Source organism: Myotis yumanensis, unplaced genomic scaffold, assembly GCF_028538775.1.
Source record: "Myotis yumanensis isolate MYYU_CA2020_CCGP unplaced genomic scaffold, mMyoYum1.0.hap1 SCAF_1, whole genome shotgun sequence".
NCBI lineage: Eukaryota > Metazoa > Chordata > Mammalia > Chiroptera > Vespertilionidae > Myotis > Myotis yumanensis.
In genome coordinates this window covers 9,521,356-9,536,013 of record NW_027223752.1, presented here as the reverse complement: position 1 = coordinate 9,536,013, position 14,658 = coordinate 9,521,356, and the positions used below count along the sequence as shown (strand labels likewise).

The window sequence follows — 14,658 nt, the reverse complement described above, 5'->3', positions numbered from 1 at the left end:
AAGGAATCTCTGCCTTGGTTCCTGGGGGTGATGAGAAGAAATGTGGGGAGGGTAGAAGAGCTTTGCCAAGACATGGATGAAGGCCCGGAAGAGTGCATTAGGAAGATAGTTTAAGTCTTATTAGACTGACTAGACAGAGCTTCACTTTACCCAGACTAATGTAGACACAGAGAGAGAGAGAGCTTTTCCTGGGATCCTGTAGAGTTTGCTTCAATATTAAAAACAAAGTTCGTTTTGCTGGCAAACTCAATCATAGGTGGCATATGAGGGTATGGAAATCACTGCATTCCTCTTTCTGAATCAGTTTCCTAGGTTAAAAGAATATCATCCTTTTGTCACAGTAATGGAAAGAAACACATTCTTTTCTGTGCTGCTTTTGTTTTGTTTGTTTGGTCTTGCTGGGGTGTACATTATCTACCCTTCATTTGGGTCTGCATTCTTTGTTGTCTCTAGCAGAACTCTACAAATTCACTGACCTAAAACTTCCTGCTATCTCTGGTTTTTGGCCTCCAAATGCTTTATGTTCTATCTCCCAAAAAAACATTTGTAGAAGAGCAGCTGGCATCATGCCCCATTCCAACCTGTTACCGGTAATACAGATGTGAATATTGGCCTTGAAAAATGAGAGCAAAAATGTTGAAGATATTTGTAAGCTCCTAATTTTGGCAAGATGTAAAGTTCTAAAGGGACTCAAAGGAGAATTTGTGTGTGCTCTGAAAAAGATATGTTTGGTCGAATACAGAAACTTCTTTTTTTTTTTAGAATTAAACAAAGCAAGAGCAAAAGTTGAAAAGTGGAACGTTGACCATTCAAAGAGTGATCGAATAACTCGAGAACTTCGAGCCCAGGTAGATGACCTGACCGAAGCGGTGGCTGCAAAGGATTCCCAGCTGGCTGTGCTGAAAGTGAGACTCCAGGAAGCTGACCAGCTACTGAAGACTCGCACAGAAGCTTTAGAAGCCTTACAGAGTGAAAAGTCACGGTAGCTAATGCTGTTAACAATGAAAACGAGCTAGAATGATTCTCCCTTCCCAATAAAAGTAATGATAAGCACTTAGTGCATTCTACCTAATGAAAATTTAACTTTTGGAAATTTACAAGAGGGAAAATTCAGTTTTTATTAATGTTGGAAATGTGTGTGATTTAAAGTGGATTTATTATTTGAATCTTGAGATGCATTGTTAGCAAATTCTGAATTTAAAAATATTTGAAGAGCATAGTGTAAAATATAAGTGGTATGTACTTATATTTGGATTCCTAAAAATATAGATGACATTCCATTAGAGCAGTGGTTCTCAACCTTCTGGCCCTTTAAATACAGTTCCTCGTGTTGTGACCCAACCATAAAATTATTTTCGTTGCTACTTCATAACTGTAATGTTGCTACTGTTATGAATCGTAATGTAAATATTTGATATGCAGGATGGTCTTAGGCCACCCCTGTGAAAGGGTCGTTCGACCGCCAGAGGGGTCGTGACCCACAGGTTGAGAACCGCTGCATTAGAAGGAAAAGATTTCTTTAAGCATGTTTCAATCAAACCACCCTTTTTGTGCTAACAAGCCAACACACTAAAAATTATTCTACCTTGTCACTTGTACCCCGTGGAAATGAGTTATTTCAAGTGATGTATTTTCGTTTAGAATAACACAGGATCACAGCGAAGGCAGTAGCCTGCAGAATCAAGCTCTGCAAACCCTTCAGGAGAGACTGCATGAAGCGGATGCCACTCTGAAGAGAGAGCAGGAGAACTATAAGCAAATGCAGGTTAGAAAAGAACAACAGAGTTCTTTTGTTATTTGACCTTATGCTGTTTCCCAGCACATTTGCTCTTTAATAAAATTCTGCAGTGTATTTCAGAAAATTCTGTTTCTGTAACAGAAACCAAGTATTTGAAAATTTAGTTTGAACCTTGTATTTGAAAATTTAGCTTGAACCTTGCTAAATTTATTTAATTTTATATATTGACATACAATTAAAACAGATTTGTTTATCAAATTATAAGAAAAAGTTTATTTAGAAAATTACAGAGGTAGCTGGGCTATGTGGGCTTAAGAAACAAGTTACAGAGGCAGAAAGAAGGGCCCTTGGAGCTTAGGAGAGAGAAAGGCAAAGGTACTGCGCCTGCCCTTACACCTCTGTGGGGAAGAAGAGGGGGACGGGAAGGGCACTGGCTTGCTCCCGAGAGGGAGAGTGCCTAAAATAGCTACTGTTCACTAGAGGTAGACATCTTTTCATTTAATGTGGTTTGCAACCAACATTACCATTATTTGATTAGAAGCCGACTCGGAGCATCTGGTTTATTCTTTGTGTTTAAGCCTTTAGTGATTCCAGTTTAATCTGATTCATTTATTTTAAGACAAAATTGTACATAATGTTTAGAGTTTTACTCTTAAATTAATTTTTGCATCTAGTTCAGTGATTATCAATCCTGTACATATTAGAATCACCTGAGTAGCTCTTACTACTTTCTGATGCCCAGTGTCCACTCCCCGAGAGTGGTCCCATTGTATGAGGTAGGGCATAGGTGTTGGTATTTTGGTCTTACGGATTCACAGATATAGCTAATGGGCAGCCAGGGTCCATTGGTCCCAGTGGTTGGCAAACTGTGGCTCGCGAGCCACATGGTATTGTGGGGAGAGAGATAGAAACATCAATGATGAGAGAGAATCATTGATCGGCTGCCTCCTGCATGCCCCCTCCTGGGGATTGAGCCCACAACCCAGGCATGTGCCCTTGACCAGAACTGAACCCAGGACCCTTCAGTCTGCAGGCTGATGCTAGTTTATCTACTGAGCCAAACCAGCTGGGGCTTCCATTTGTTTTCTAATAGACTTTCTAGTTTTCTGTAAACCCCATTCTTCATTGATTAGCTAATATCAGATCAGATCTGGTATCCAAATGACCAGATTCACCTGGGAAATTCTCAAAAAACAGATTTCCAAGCCCAGTCTTAGAAATTCCAATTCAGTAAACCTGGGGAGACCTTGGATGGCTGTATTTCTAACAAACTCCCTAATTATTTTGATACATTGCTGTGTTTGGGAACACAGTTTCTAACAAATGAAGAGTGTTTTTGTGTGTGTGTTTTTTTTAAAAACATATTTTTATTGATTTCAGAGAGGAAGGGAAAGGGAGAAAGAGACAGAAACATCAATGATGAGAGAGAATCATTGATTGGCTGCCTTCTGTACACCCCACACTGGGGATCGAGCCCGCAACCCAGGCATGTGCCCTGACTGGGAATCAAACCGTGATCTCTGGGTTCACAGGTCAACACTCTAATGAGCCATCCTGGCTGGGCTGAAGAGTGTTGTTGTTTTTTTACCTACCTGTTATGTTATCAGGCTGAGCTACTAATTCCCATAAGATATCTGAATGGATGGTTGTAAAATATATCTCAAAGCAGAATGTTGTAAGGATGATATAAAAATTTTTCAGAGTGAGTTTGCTGCACGCCTGAATAAAATGGAAGTGGAACGTCAGAATTTGGCAGAAGCAGTTACTCTGGCAGAAAGAAAGTATTCAGATGAGAAGAAGAAAGTTGATGAGCTACAGCAGCAAGTCAAGATGAATAAGTCCAACTTGGAGTCCTGTAAGCAGGAATTAATTGACTACAAGCAAAAAGCTGCACGGATACTTCAAGTAAGCATGAAATGTACACGTTTGAATGTTAAGTTTTATGCCCATTAACTGGGAGACACTTTGAGACTATACGTCTGAGATGATTTGTTTGTGATTAGCTAGGTTGGCTAAACATGAACAATATTTCTAAGTACTCTCCTTAGAAATATTATAAAAAGGAAGAAATGTCTCTTATTCGTACCACTTTTTTATTTCAATTCATGCTGCCACTACCTAGTTCAGGTCTTCAACCTGACACCTTAATAATCACTGTGAGAATATTAATGTTTGTTGTTAAACAGCCACTTTATTCTTCCTTGTTAATCCTCTGTTGAATTTTTTAGAACAACTGGTCTAGGCCTCTTCTAACTCTCAGAATTGCCTCATCTACATTTGTTCCCCTTCCTTAGATCTAAGGTGACTTTACCTTCTTTACTAAAAAAGACTGTAGTCAACTAGTATAGTTTTCAATTTCTCTTTCCTTTTCCTCTCATGTCAGAGGGAAAACACGTCCTTTCATTTTATTTTTTCTAGGATAATTTTTCCGCCTGAGCATTCACTTCATCTCCTCCCACCATATTTAAGCCCTTTCTCCACAAGTCTGTCCTGTCGCTCTGCCTTTCTGCTGCTGCCTTTCTGGCTCAGTTTATTCAAGAACACATGCTTTCTTAGTGGAAGAAGAATGAAAAAATAATCCTTTTGGCTTTTGGGCCACTTTGATCCATTTCCCTGTTCTCCTTTCTTTCAATGACAGACTTAGAATTATTGTATACTAGAGGCCTGGTGCACAAAATTTGTGCACTCGGGGGCAGGGGGGTGGTCCCTCAGCCCAGCCTGCACCCACTCGCAGTCTGGGAGCCCTCGGGGAATGTCCGACTGCTGGCTTAGGCCTGCTCCCCATGGGAAATGGGCCTAAGCCGGCAATCAGATATCCTTAGCACTGCTGCAGAGGCAGGAGAGGCTCCTGCCGCTGTACTCGGCAGCCATGAGCCTGAATTCTGACTAAGTGGCGCTCCCCCTGTGTGAGTGCATTGACTACAAGGAGGTAGCTCCTGCATTGAGCGTCTGCCCCCTGGTGGTCAGTGCATGTCATAGTGACCGGTCATTGTTCTATTTGCTCGATTTGCATATTAGCCTTTTATTATATAGGATATGCTGTTTTTCATGTTAGAATTATTAACTTCAACTTCCCCATGTAGTTTCTGTCCTCACTAGTTTTCTGAAATTGTCTTCTCAAAAGTTTTTACTGACCTAAATGTATATTTTCTGCCCTTTTCTTAATTTCCACCCGCTTTGGTTTTGGTAGAGCATTTGATAATGTTAACCCTCCTACCTTCTTGATACTCTTGCCTTCTAATGTGACCTGCACTGCCTTACCTCTCTTTTCTCTCTCTTACTGATGTTTCTGTCTCTGTTGGGCCTTCTTCCCAGCCTCCAAAGAGGAAGCGTTCTCTCAAATTCTTAAGCCCCCTTTTGTTATTCTTTCTTACTTTGCATTATCATATACTCACTCTGCTTCTGCCTCAATGTGACTTCAGCATGTGTCCAACCTAACTTTTCTACCCCAGTTTCCAAAAATCTGCCATGCGACATTCCAACCTTCAAACCTGCTTCTCCTTCATTCTCCTATTTCGATAAGTATTGCCATCTTCCTAGGCAATAGAGCTTGCAAGTGCAGTCTCATTTTGACTCCATCTTTTCCTTTATCCCCCACCTCTTATTGGTTACAAGCACCTTTTTGATTCCATGTTCATGAAATATCATGTCAGTCTCCTTCAAACTCTTCTTTCTAATTATTTTTGTTATATCATTCTAATTTATTAATTCATTTAAAACGTACTTATTGAACCCCTAACTATTCCCTAGGCTGAGATACAAAGCACCTACCACAGATGTGTCCTCTTTCTTAAAAGATTGTTCAGTTTAGTGGAAAGACACTGCAGTAATTGATATGATGGAGTTATTGATGCAATAAGCCCTTAAAATCTGCCCGGGAGTGAGGAGGAACTTGAAGGATGAGTAGCAAGACTTGTGGTAGGGAAGAGATTTCAGATAGAGCAGCCTGTGACACAGCAAGGGGCCCTGGGGAACATGAGATATTTAATGAACCACAGCTAGTTCCCTATTGCTGGTGCATAAGGTATTAGAGATTAAGAGATAGGAGATAAAGCCTGGCTGGTGTTGTGCAGTGGTTGAGCATTGACCCATGAACCACGAGGTCATGGTTCGATTCCTGGTCAGGTCACATGCCCAGGTTGTGGACTTAGTCCCCAGTAGAGGGCATGCAGGAGGCAGCCAATCCATGTTTCTCTCACATTGATACTTCTCTCTGTCTTTTCCTCTCTCACTCTCTAAAAATCAATGGAAAAATATCCTTGGTGAGTATTAAAAAAATAATAATAATAAAATGGCAGTATTTAAAAAAAAATTGATGTGAAATTGAGGTGAAAATTTCAAGAAGGCAATCAGAAATACAGGCCTGAAGCTCAGCAGAGGCTCTGGGCATTAACCCTGTGGGGAAATATATATCTCCTATATAATAAAAGGGTAATATGCAAATTGACCAAATGGCAGAATGACCTGTCACTGTGATGTGCACTGACCAACAGTGGGCAGAGGCTCAATGCAGGAGCTGCCCACTGGTGGTCAGTGTGCTCCCACAGGGGGAGCGCCGCTCAGCCACAAGCTGGGCAGATGGCTGGCCTGGCAAGCACAGTGTCAGTGGCGGTAGGGGGAGCCTCTCCCGCCTCCATGGCAACACTAAGGATGTCTGACTGATGGCTTAGGCCATTTGACTCGAGGGCCACAATGGGTTCTTAAACTGGACCGGAGGGCCGGAACAAAAGCATGGATGGAGTGTTTGTGTGAACTAATATAAATTCAAAGTAAACATCATTACATAAAAGGGTACGGTCTTTTTTTTTTTTAGTTTTATTCATTTCAAACGGGCCGGATCCGGCCCGCAGGCCGTAGTTTGCCCACGGCTGGCTTAGGCCCATTCCCCATGGGGAGTGGGCCTAAGCCGTCAGTCGGACATCCCCCAAGGGCTCCTGGACTACTAAAGGGCACAGGCCGGGCTGAGGGACCCCTCTCCCCCGAGTGCACGAATGTCGTACATCAGGCCTCTAGTTGTGTGTGTGTGTGTGTGTGTGTATGTGTGTGTGTGTGTATTTATTTATTATAGATAATTTGAAAACTACAGAAAATTTTGAAGAAGTCACCCATAATTATACCACATAAAAAGCAACAGTTTTTGATGGAGAGTGGCTTTCATATACTTATATTTAAGGTGAAAGAGCTGATGGTCTTACTATTGGCCTACAATTATAGCAGTGTTTGAACTGGTCTTCCCATATCAAATCTCTTTTTCCACTGCATCCTTTATACCAGGAGTCCGCACACTTTTTCTGTAAGGGAGAAAAATAGTACATATTGCAGACTTGTGGGCTATGTGTGGCATCTATCATATATTCTTTGTTTTTATCATTTATCTATTTAAAATGTTTTTAATGATTTCAGAGAGGAAGGGAGAGGGGGAGAGAAATAGAAACATCAATGATGAGAGAGCCTCATTGGTCGGCTGCCTCCTGCATGCCCCACTGTGGGGATTGAGCCCACAACCCAGGCATGTGCCCTGGTTCATAGGTTGACGCTCAACACTGAGCTATGCCAGCTGGGCTGTTTGTAACTTTTATAATACTTTGAAAATGTAAAAACCATTCTTAGCTTACAGGCTATACATATAGAAATGGGCCACTCTGACCAGAGTTTGTGAACACCTGCTTTATGCCACCACCAAATTAAGCCTCCTAAAATGCATCTCTCATCATAACATTTCCCTGTCTACTTTCTGGTCATTTGGTTTAGCCTACCAAATAAAATTCAAACATTTAGTCTGGTATCTGAAACCCCCACAAATGGGTCCTAACATACTTTCTGTGTGCATCTCAATGAAATGTTCTTAAAGGCCTTCATGCTTTTGCAGTTTTATGCTTTGCGCTCTGTTTTCTCTCCACCTGTTAAAATCCTAGCCGATTTTCAGGACCAATAATAACAGCTATCTTTCAAGTCAAGTCTTCTCTTCCCCAGAAGTGGTTTCCCCTCCTTGGAACTCTAGAGTGATCTTACCATATCCCTCCTCTGCTTGCATTTATTGCCCTCTACTGGATACTTGTAACCTCCCCTTTAGTTTATAAGGCAGAGGGTACTATCCGAAGTGAGAGACACTATCTTTATTACACAGGACACTTAGCACAATGCCAAGCCCATCATAGGTGCTCCATAAGTATCTGTTGAGTGGATTGTGATAGGAAAAATAAGGGTGAGGAAGAATGAGAAAAATCTTAATGAATTTCAGTAACATGGTTCTGGGGACTAAAGTCCAAGGACATTGTATAGCAAGGCTCTGTTGTATTTTTATTCCAGTGGATTTCCTCCATTAATTTCTTCGATGAAGGCTATCACTGGAATATTTCCGTAGTGGTTTAGTTGGTGTATGATAGGCGATATTCAATATACAAGCTAATCTCTGCTTTGTTTTAAAATATTTCTTTTTTTAATGTAATAGTCGAAAGAAAAATTAATTAGCAGCTTAAAGGAAGGATCTGGTTTTGAAGGCCTGGACAGCAATACTGCTAATAGCATGGAGCTAGAAGATCTTCGGCATGAAAAGGAGATGCAAAGGGAAGAAATACAGAAACTGATGGGTCAGATACATCAGTTGAGATCTGAGTTACAGGTAAGATACCTTACAGTTCACTTCAGAGACAGCCATTTACCCCCAGCTGTTAATAGAGGTGCTGGATTCTGTATTTTAGGGGAAGGGTATTGGTGAAATAACATGTGGAACTTCTGGAATAATAGTCACCATATAGAAGTGAACCTAAAGCAATAGGTTTTTTGTGCATTGATTGACTTCAAGTTATGGCAATAATAAATGTAGGTAACGAGATTCGTTAATCCAACAAACGCTTACCAAGTGTCTGCCATGTGCCAGGCATCTTCTAGGCTTGGAGTTATAACAAGGAACCAGACAGAATCTTCATACTTCTGCATCTTACATTCTAACAGTTAAATACAAATTAGATTTTGGCTTATCTGTATAACTGGGATGTTTTCTGATATTAAAATGGGACCAGGGGTTGTCTTTTAATTATAGTTTCATGCATAATCTTATAGTTTATTTATAATTACTATATTTAAGAGTAAACTGAGCCATTAATTTAAACATAGGGTCTTTGACATAAATATAGGAGGAGTCTCTGAGGATGAGAGAAGATAAAGTACAAGGTAGCAAGCCTCCTTTAAAAAAAATTCACAAAAGCTATTCATCCATGCATTAACTCAGAATTATTGATTTGTAAGACATACATAAACCACAAAGGAAAGTGGGGAAGTTGTGAGAATAGTCTAGCTCGTCTAGAGCATAGGCCTGAATGTCAGATCTGGAGATAGATCTCATCCTGGGCCCTTAATCGACGTGTTACCTTGCACAAGGCAGTTTATCTCACTGAGCCTGAGTTTTCTCATTTGTAAAATGCAGATAAAGGTTATTTTGAGAATAAGGATATGTGTAAAAGGCTCTCGGTAAGTAGTAACTGCTATTATTTCTGGATTTTTTTTTTCTTATTGGCCAACTAGAAGAGCCGGTAAAGACTTCTGTCCTTGCCAAAACCGGTTTGGCTCAGTGGATAGAGCATCAGCCTGCGGACTGAAGGGTCCCAGGTTCGATTCCGGTCAAGGGCATATACCTAGGTTGTGGGCACATCCCCGGTGGGAGATGTGCAGAAGGCGGCTGATCGATGTTTCTCTCTCATCGATGTTTCTAACTCTCTATTTCTCTCCCTTCCTTTCTGTAGAAAATCAATAAAATATATTTGAAAAAAAAAAAAAAAAAAAAGACTTCTGTCCTTGTAGTCTTTAAAGTAGGATTTTTTTTCCCCTGTAAATAATTTTCAATTCCAAACAATTTTAGTCCCATGAACTTAGAAATTAAGTAGATGTTAATTTTATTCATACCTTGCCTTCTTCATACATGTCTTTTGGGTAGAATTGTGGAAAATACGATTTGTTTATTTAATATCACATCCTTCCCCAGCACGTGTGGCTCTCAGTGGTTGAGCATCAACTCATGAAGCAGGAGGTCACCGTTCAATTCCTCATAAGGGCACATTCCTGGGTCTCAGGCTTGCTCCCCAGTAGGGGAGCAAAGATTCTCTCTCATCATTGATGTTTCTGTCTCCCTCCCTTCCTCTCTGAATTAATAAAAATGAATATCCTGCCCTGACTGGTTTGGCTCAGTGGATAGAGCGTCGGCCTGCAGACTGAAGGGTCCCGGGTTCGATTCCGGTCAAAGGCATGTACCTTGGCTGCGGGCACATCCCCAGTAGGGGGTGTGCAGAAGGCAGCTGATCGATGTTTCTCTCTCCTTGATGTTTCTAACTCTCTATCCCTCTCTCTTCCTCTCTGTAAAAAATCAATAAAATATATTTAAAAAAAAAAAAAAAGAATATCTTTACCCCAACCTCATTGATGACATTAACCCATTTTCCTACCCTTTTTCAAGAAGTTTATCAAGTCTGTAATAAAGATTATAGTATTAGGTCTAGCAAAATGGGAGAATGGTTAATAATTACAATAGCTATCATTTACTGAGCACTTCCATGATAGGCACTGCACTAAGCCACTAAGCTTGATATAGATATAGATATAGACATAGATATAGATATAGATATAGATAGATATAGATATAGGTATAGATATAGATATATCTCCTTTCATTTATTCCTTATCATAACCCTGTAAGGGAAATAATATAGTTTCATTTGACAGTTTGAAGAAATATAGGTATGAAGAAGGAAAGTAACTTTCCATGACTTGTAAAGTAGTAGAGTCAGGATGTGATCCCTAGTCTGATTCCAGAACATGTGTTCTTTTTTTTTATTATTATATTTTTTATTGATTTCAAATGCTCAACCACTGAGCCACGCCGGCCAGGCAGTTCAGTTCTTTTTGAAACTGCTAGCTTTTGAATACAGATATAAATCTCCCAGTGGGGCACTGTCTTCTCATACTTCTTTTATTTTTTTAATTCTTTATTGTTTAAAGTATTATATATAGTATTACATAGGTCTCCTTTTCCCCCCATTGACCTCTCCCTGGCTACCGCCACCCCCCATCTTCTCGTACTTCTTAAACCAAATGGTTTATGTGCCATGGCAGCTATGCTATCCTGTTCATTGCTCTCACCATTTGCCATTTATATTAATAAAAGCCTAGGTGGTCCTTGCGCCCTCATGCGCAACGTCATCACAAGATGGCCACCACAAGATGGCAACATGCACAGCGGAGGTGGGGCATGGCGGCCACTCCGCGGCCACTCCGTGCAGTGAGGCCTGGAGGTCCCGTGGCTCCGCGCAGCGCGGAGGAGGCCGGTCCTGGCGGAGGAGGCAGGTCGCAGCAGGGGAGGGCAGTTGGGGGCCATCAGGCTAGCAGGGGAGGGCAGTTAGGAGCCATCAGGCTGGCAGGGGAGGGCAGTTGGAGGTGATTGGGCTGGCAAGGAAGGGAAGTTGTGGGCGATCAGGCTGGCATGGGAGGGCAGTTGTGGGCTATCGGGACGGCAGGGGAGCAGTTAGACGTCAATCAGGCTGGTAGGGGAGCGGTTGGGCGATCAGGCTGGCAGGCAGGTGGTTAGGAGCCAGTGGTCCCGGATTGTGAGAGGGATGTTGGCAGTCGGACATCCCCCAAGGAGTCCCAGATTGGAGAGGGTGCAGGCTGGGCATTGGGACACCCCCCTCTCCCCCGGACCAATTCCGTGTACCGGGCCTCTAGTATTATATACTGAAGCGTCAGTTTATATGCTCCTTTTAGGCTGAGACCATGTCTTTCATCTTTGTCCCTCCCGTGCCTGCTGACTCCAGTTCATGGTGCGTGACGATTGCTCAGTACATATTGAACTGAACAGTTAGTTATTGATTACTTTCACATGTAAGATTCATCTTTTTAGGATATGGAGGCTCAACAGGTCAGTGAAGCAGAATCAACAAGAGAACAGTTGCAAGATCTGCAAGACCAAATAGCTGGGCATAAAGCATCTAAACAAGAACTTGAGGCAGAATTGGACCGACAGAAGCAGGTAAGGATTTTAGATTGATTATTGGAGAAGACTGTCTCCCAGCTGTCACACGAGGACACATCCCAGTGAAGCAGCTTCCTGACATTCTTAGGGGATGTGCTTAGAGAACTAGTGGTAGACAGGCCTGGCTGCCACCACTGTCCCACGCTCTTTAATTGTTTGTTTTAACAGCTGAAAAATAGAGGCTCAAAATGGTTATGGGACTTGCCTAATTTTACACAACTAATTACAGAATAGAATAGAATCCAGGATTCCTGTCCTAGAGTTCTTTTTCTACTACTCTGTATTTTTTTAATATTTGTTTGTCAGAGTGTATACATAAAGAAAACTTAAAAACATCAGTTGATTTTTATATTTCATCAGACCCATCCAAATCTGTTCATAGAGATATAACATTAGTACCATATTAGATTACTTTTTCTGATTGAGAAAAAGTGCTTATACAGATTATACTTACAAATCATGGTTAAGATTCTATTTCATTGTTCAGTTAGCAGTTGTCTGCTCCCCAAGTATATTTTACTTTAATATACTTCTATAGTAGTTTTCATATTAACACAGTTAAACATGTTTATAGCCACATTTTCAGAATAAGATTCTCTATCTAATATTAATAACATCTATAATTTACTAAGCAGTGACATTGTTATAGGCACTTAATTTACATTTTCTTATTTCATTTCTCACAATAAAATCACTATCCTGTTTATTTTATAGAAGATAAAACTATTCCAGCTTTGCATATTTATGTCCTTTAAAGATTTTTTTTTTAAATCATCATGTGAGGACATGCTTAGAGAGAAGAAGAGAGGAACAGAGAGAGACAGAGAGAGAGAGAAGCATCAATGTGAAAGAGAAACATTGATTGGTTGTCCTCTGTACGTGCCCCAATTGGGGATCAAAACCGCAGCCCAGGTTTGTGCCCTGACTGGGAATTGAACTGGCAACCTTTCGGAGCACAGGACGGCACTCAATCAACTGAGCCATTCTGGCCTGGCAGGATTTTTTTTCATTAGGATTTATTCTTTCTGAAACTGGTTCAATTCTCAGAGAAATACTTGTTTTTATTATGAAAATAGCACTTAAATCTGTTTTTTGCATATTAAGAGAAAAACTCACTGAGTAGCAGCCTGTAGAGTACATCATGGGCTATATTAATTTAATTACAAGATTAGCTGTCCTTTCAGAAATTGCACTTTAATCTATTTAATGATCTAATATATATTTAAAGGCAAAAATTTTATATTCTTGGTGGTTAGTGAGATAACTTTCATTTTATTATGGCACATGGTTTCAACCACATTCTTTTCCAGTGCCCTTCTATAAAATGAGGGAGGTGAGTAGAAGAAAGTGGAGCTGAATGTAGCTATGGCTGTTTACTTAGTAATCAGATGTTCTAGATGTGAAGTACTTAACATCTAGATTAAATGTCCTGTAGTGCTCTTTATCAGTTTAGATAATTTCAACCTTAAATTTCGTGCTAGCCTGGAGCTTCAGAAATAAGGCGTACCTGTAAATTATTCTTCTATCCTAATTACCTTCCTCATTTTCTCTCTTTTTTAAAAAAATACATTTTTATTGATTTCAGAGAGGAAGAGAGAGGAAGAGAGAGATGGAAACGTCAATGATGAGAAAGAATCACTGATTGGCTCCCTTCTGCTCTCACCCCCTACAGGGGATCGAGCCCACAACCCGGGCATGTGCCCTTGACAGGAATCGAACTCAGGACCCTTTAGTCTACAGTCTGACGCTCTATCCACTGAGCCAAACCAGCTAGGGCCATTTTCTCTTTTTTTTTTTTTCACTATCTCAGTTTTTACAGTCTGTGAAATGAGCAAATTGAACTAAATGTCTAAAGTATCTCTGGCAGCTTAGTCCATCTCACATGTCTGTCTTCATACAGCTCCTTTTACTGAAGGAGCTATATGAAGCTCCCAGCACAGTGAAGCATAATGCTTTTTTAAATTGTCATACAATATACCATTAGTTTTAGGTGTACATTATAGTGATTCGATATTTATATACATTGCAAAATGACCCCCCACCCAGGGTGTTACCATCTGTCACCATGCAAAGTTACTAACAATATAATTGGCTATATTCCCTATGCTACATAATGCTTTTGAAGGTACTTAGCCAACTAATTACTCTTTCTTTCCTGGATGTGCTTTGTTCTTAAATTCGACTTGACTCTGAATGATCGTATTTACTGTACAGACTAGCAGTGGTTTAATGCAGTTGATAGTGAACCCAGAGGTATTTATTTGTTTCTTTCTCTCTTTTATTAATAAAAAAGGTACAAGAGATTGCCTGATACAAATAAGCACATGAATAAGCTGCTCAACATCATTAGTCATTAGGGAAATGCAAAGTGAAACCTCAATGAGATAGCACCACATACCCAGCTAGATTAGCTACACTTACAGAGACTGACACCACCAAGTGTGGGAAGGATGCGAAGAACTGGCACGCTCTCATATTGCTGTGGGAATGCAAACTGGTACAGGTATTTGGAAAACAATTTTCAGGTTTTCTTCCTTTAAGTTAGACATACACTTATCATATGATGATCCAGTAGCAGTTCCAGAAAAATTTAAAACATATGACCACGTAAAGACTTGTGCTTAAACATTAATCTACAAATTGATACATGATGCTGAAGTATAACTTTTCATCAGACCCATCCAAATCTGTTCATTTATTCATTTAGTATATACTCAGCCCATATTGATGTCTACTATCTGTCAGGCACTGTTTTAGGTTCTGGGGATGGAATAGGGAAGGAACGCTGTTTTTTGTGGGGTTTTTTGTTTTTTTTAATATATTTTTATTGATTTTTTACAGAGAGGAAGGGAGAGGGATAGAGAGTTAGAAACATCAATGAGAGAGAAACATCAATCAG

General features: G+C 40.4%; 1 protein-coding gene across 1 annotated transcript in view; it reads left to right on the top strand.

The window, feature by feature from the left end:
• The window catches only part of LOC139009334 (golgin subfamily A member 5), a 32,393-nt gene that overhangs the window by 7,998 nt on the left and 9,737 nt on the right, over positions 1–14,658 (top strand). The window contains exons 4-8 of the mRNA XM_070413590.1: positions 763–982; positions 1,642–1,765; positions 3,440–3,643; positions 8,190–8,360; positions 11,628–11,756. Of these exons, the coding sequence (XP_070269691.1) occupies positions 763–982; positions 1,642–1,765; positions 3,440–3,643; positions 8,190–8,360; positions 11,628–11,756 (848 nt within the window). The remainder of the gene's footprint in view (positions 1–762; positions 983–1,641; positions 1,766–3,439; positions 3,644–8,189; positions 8,361–11,627; positions 11,757–14,658) is intronic.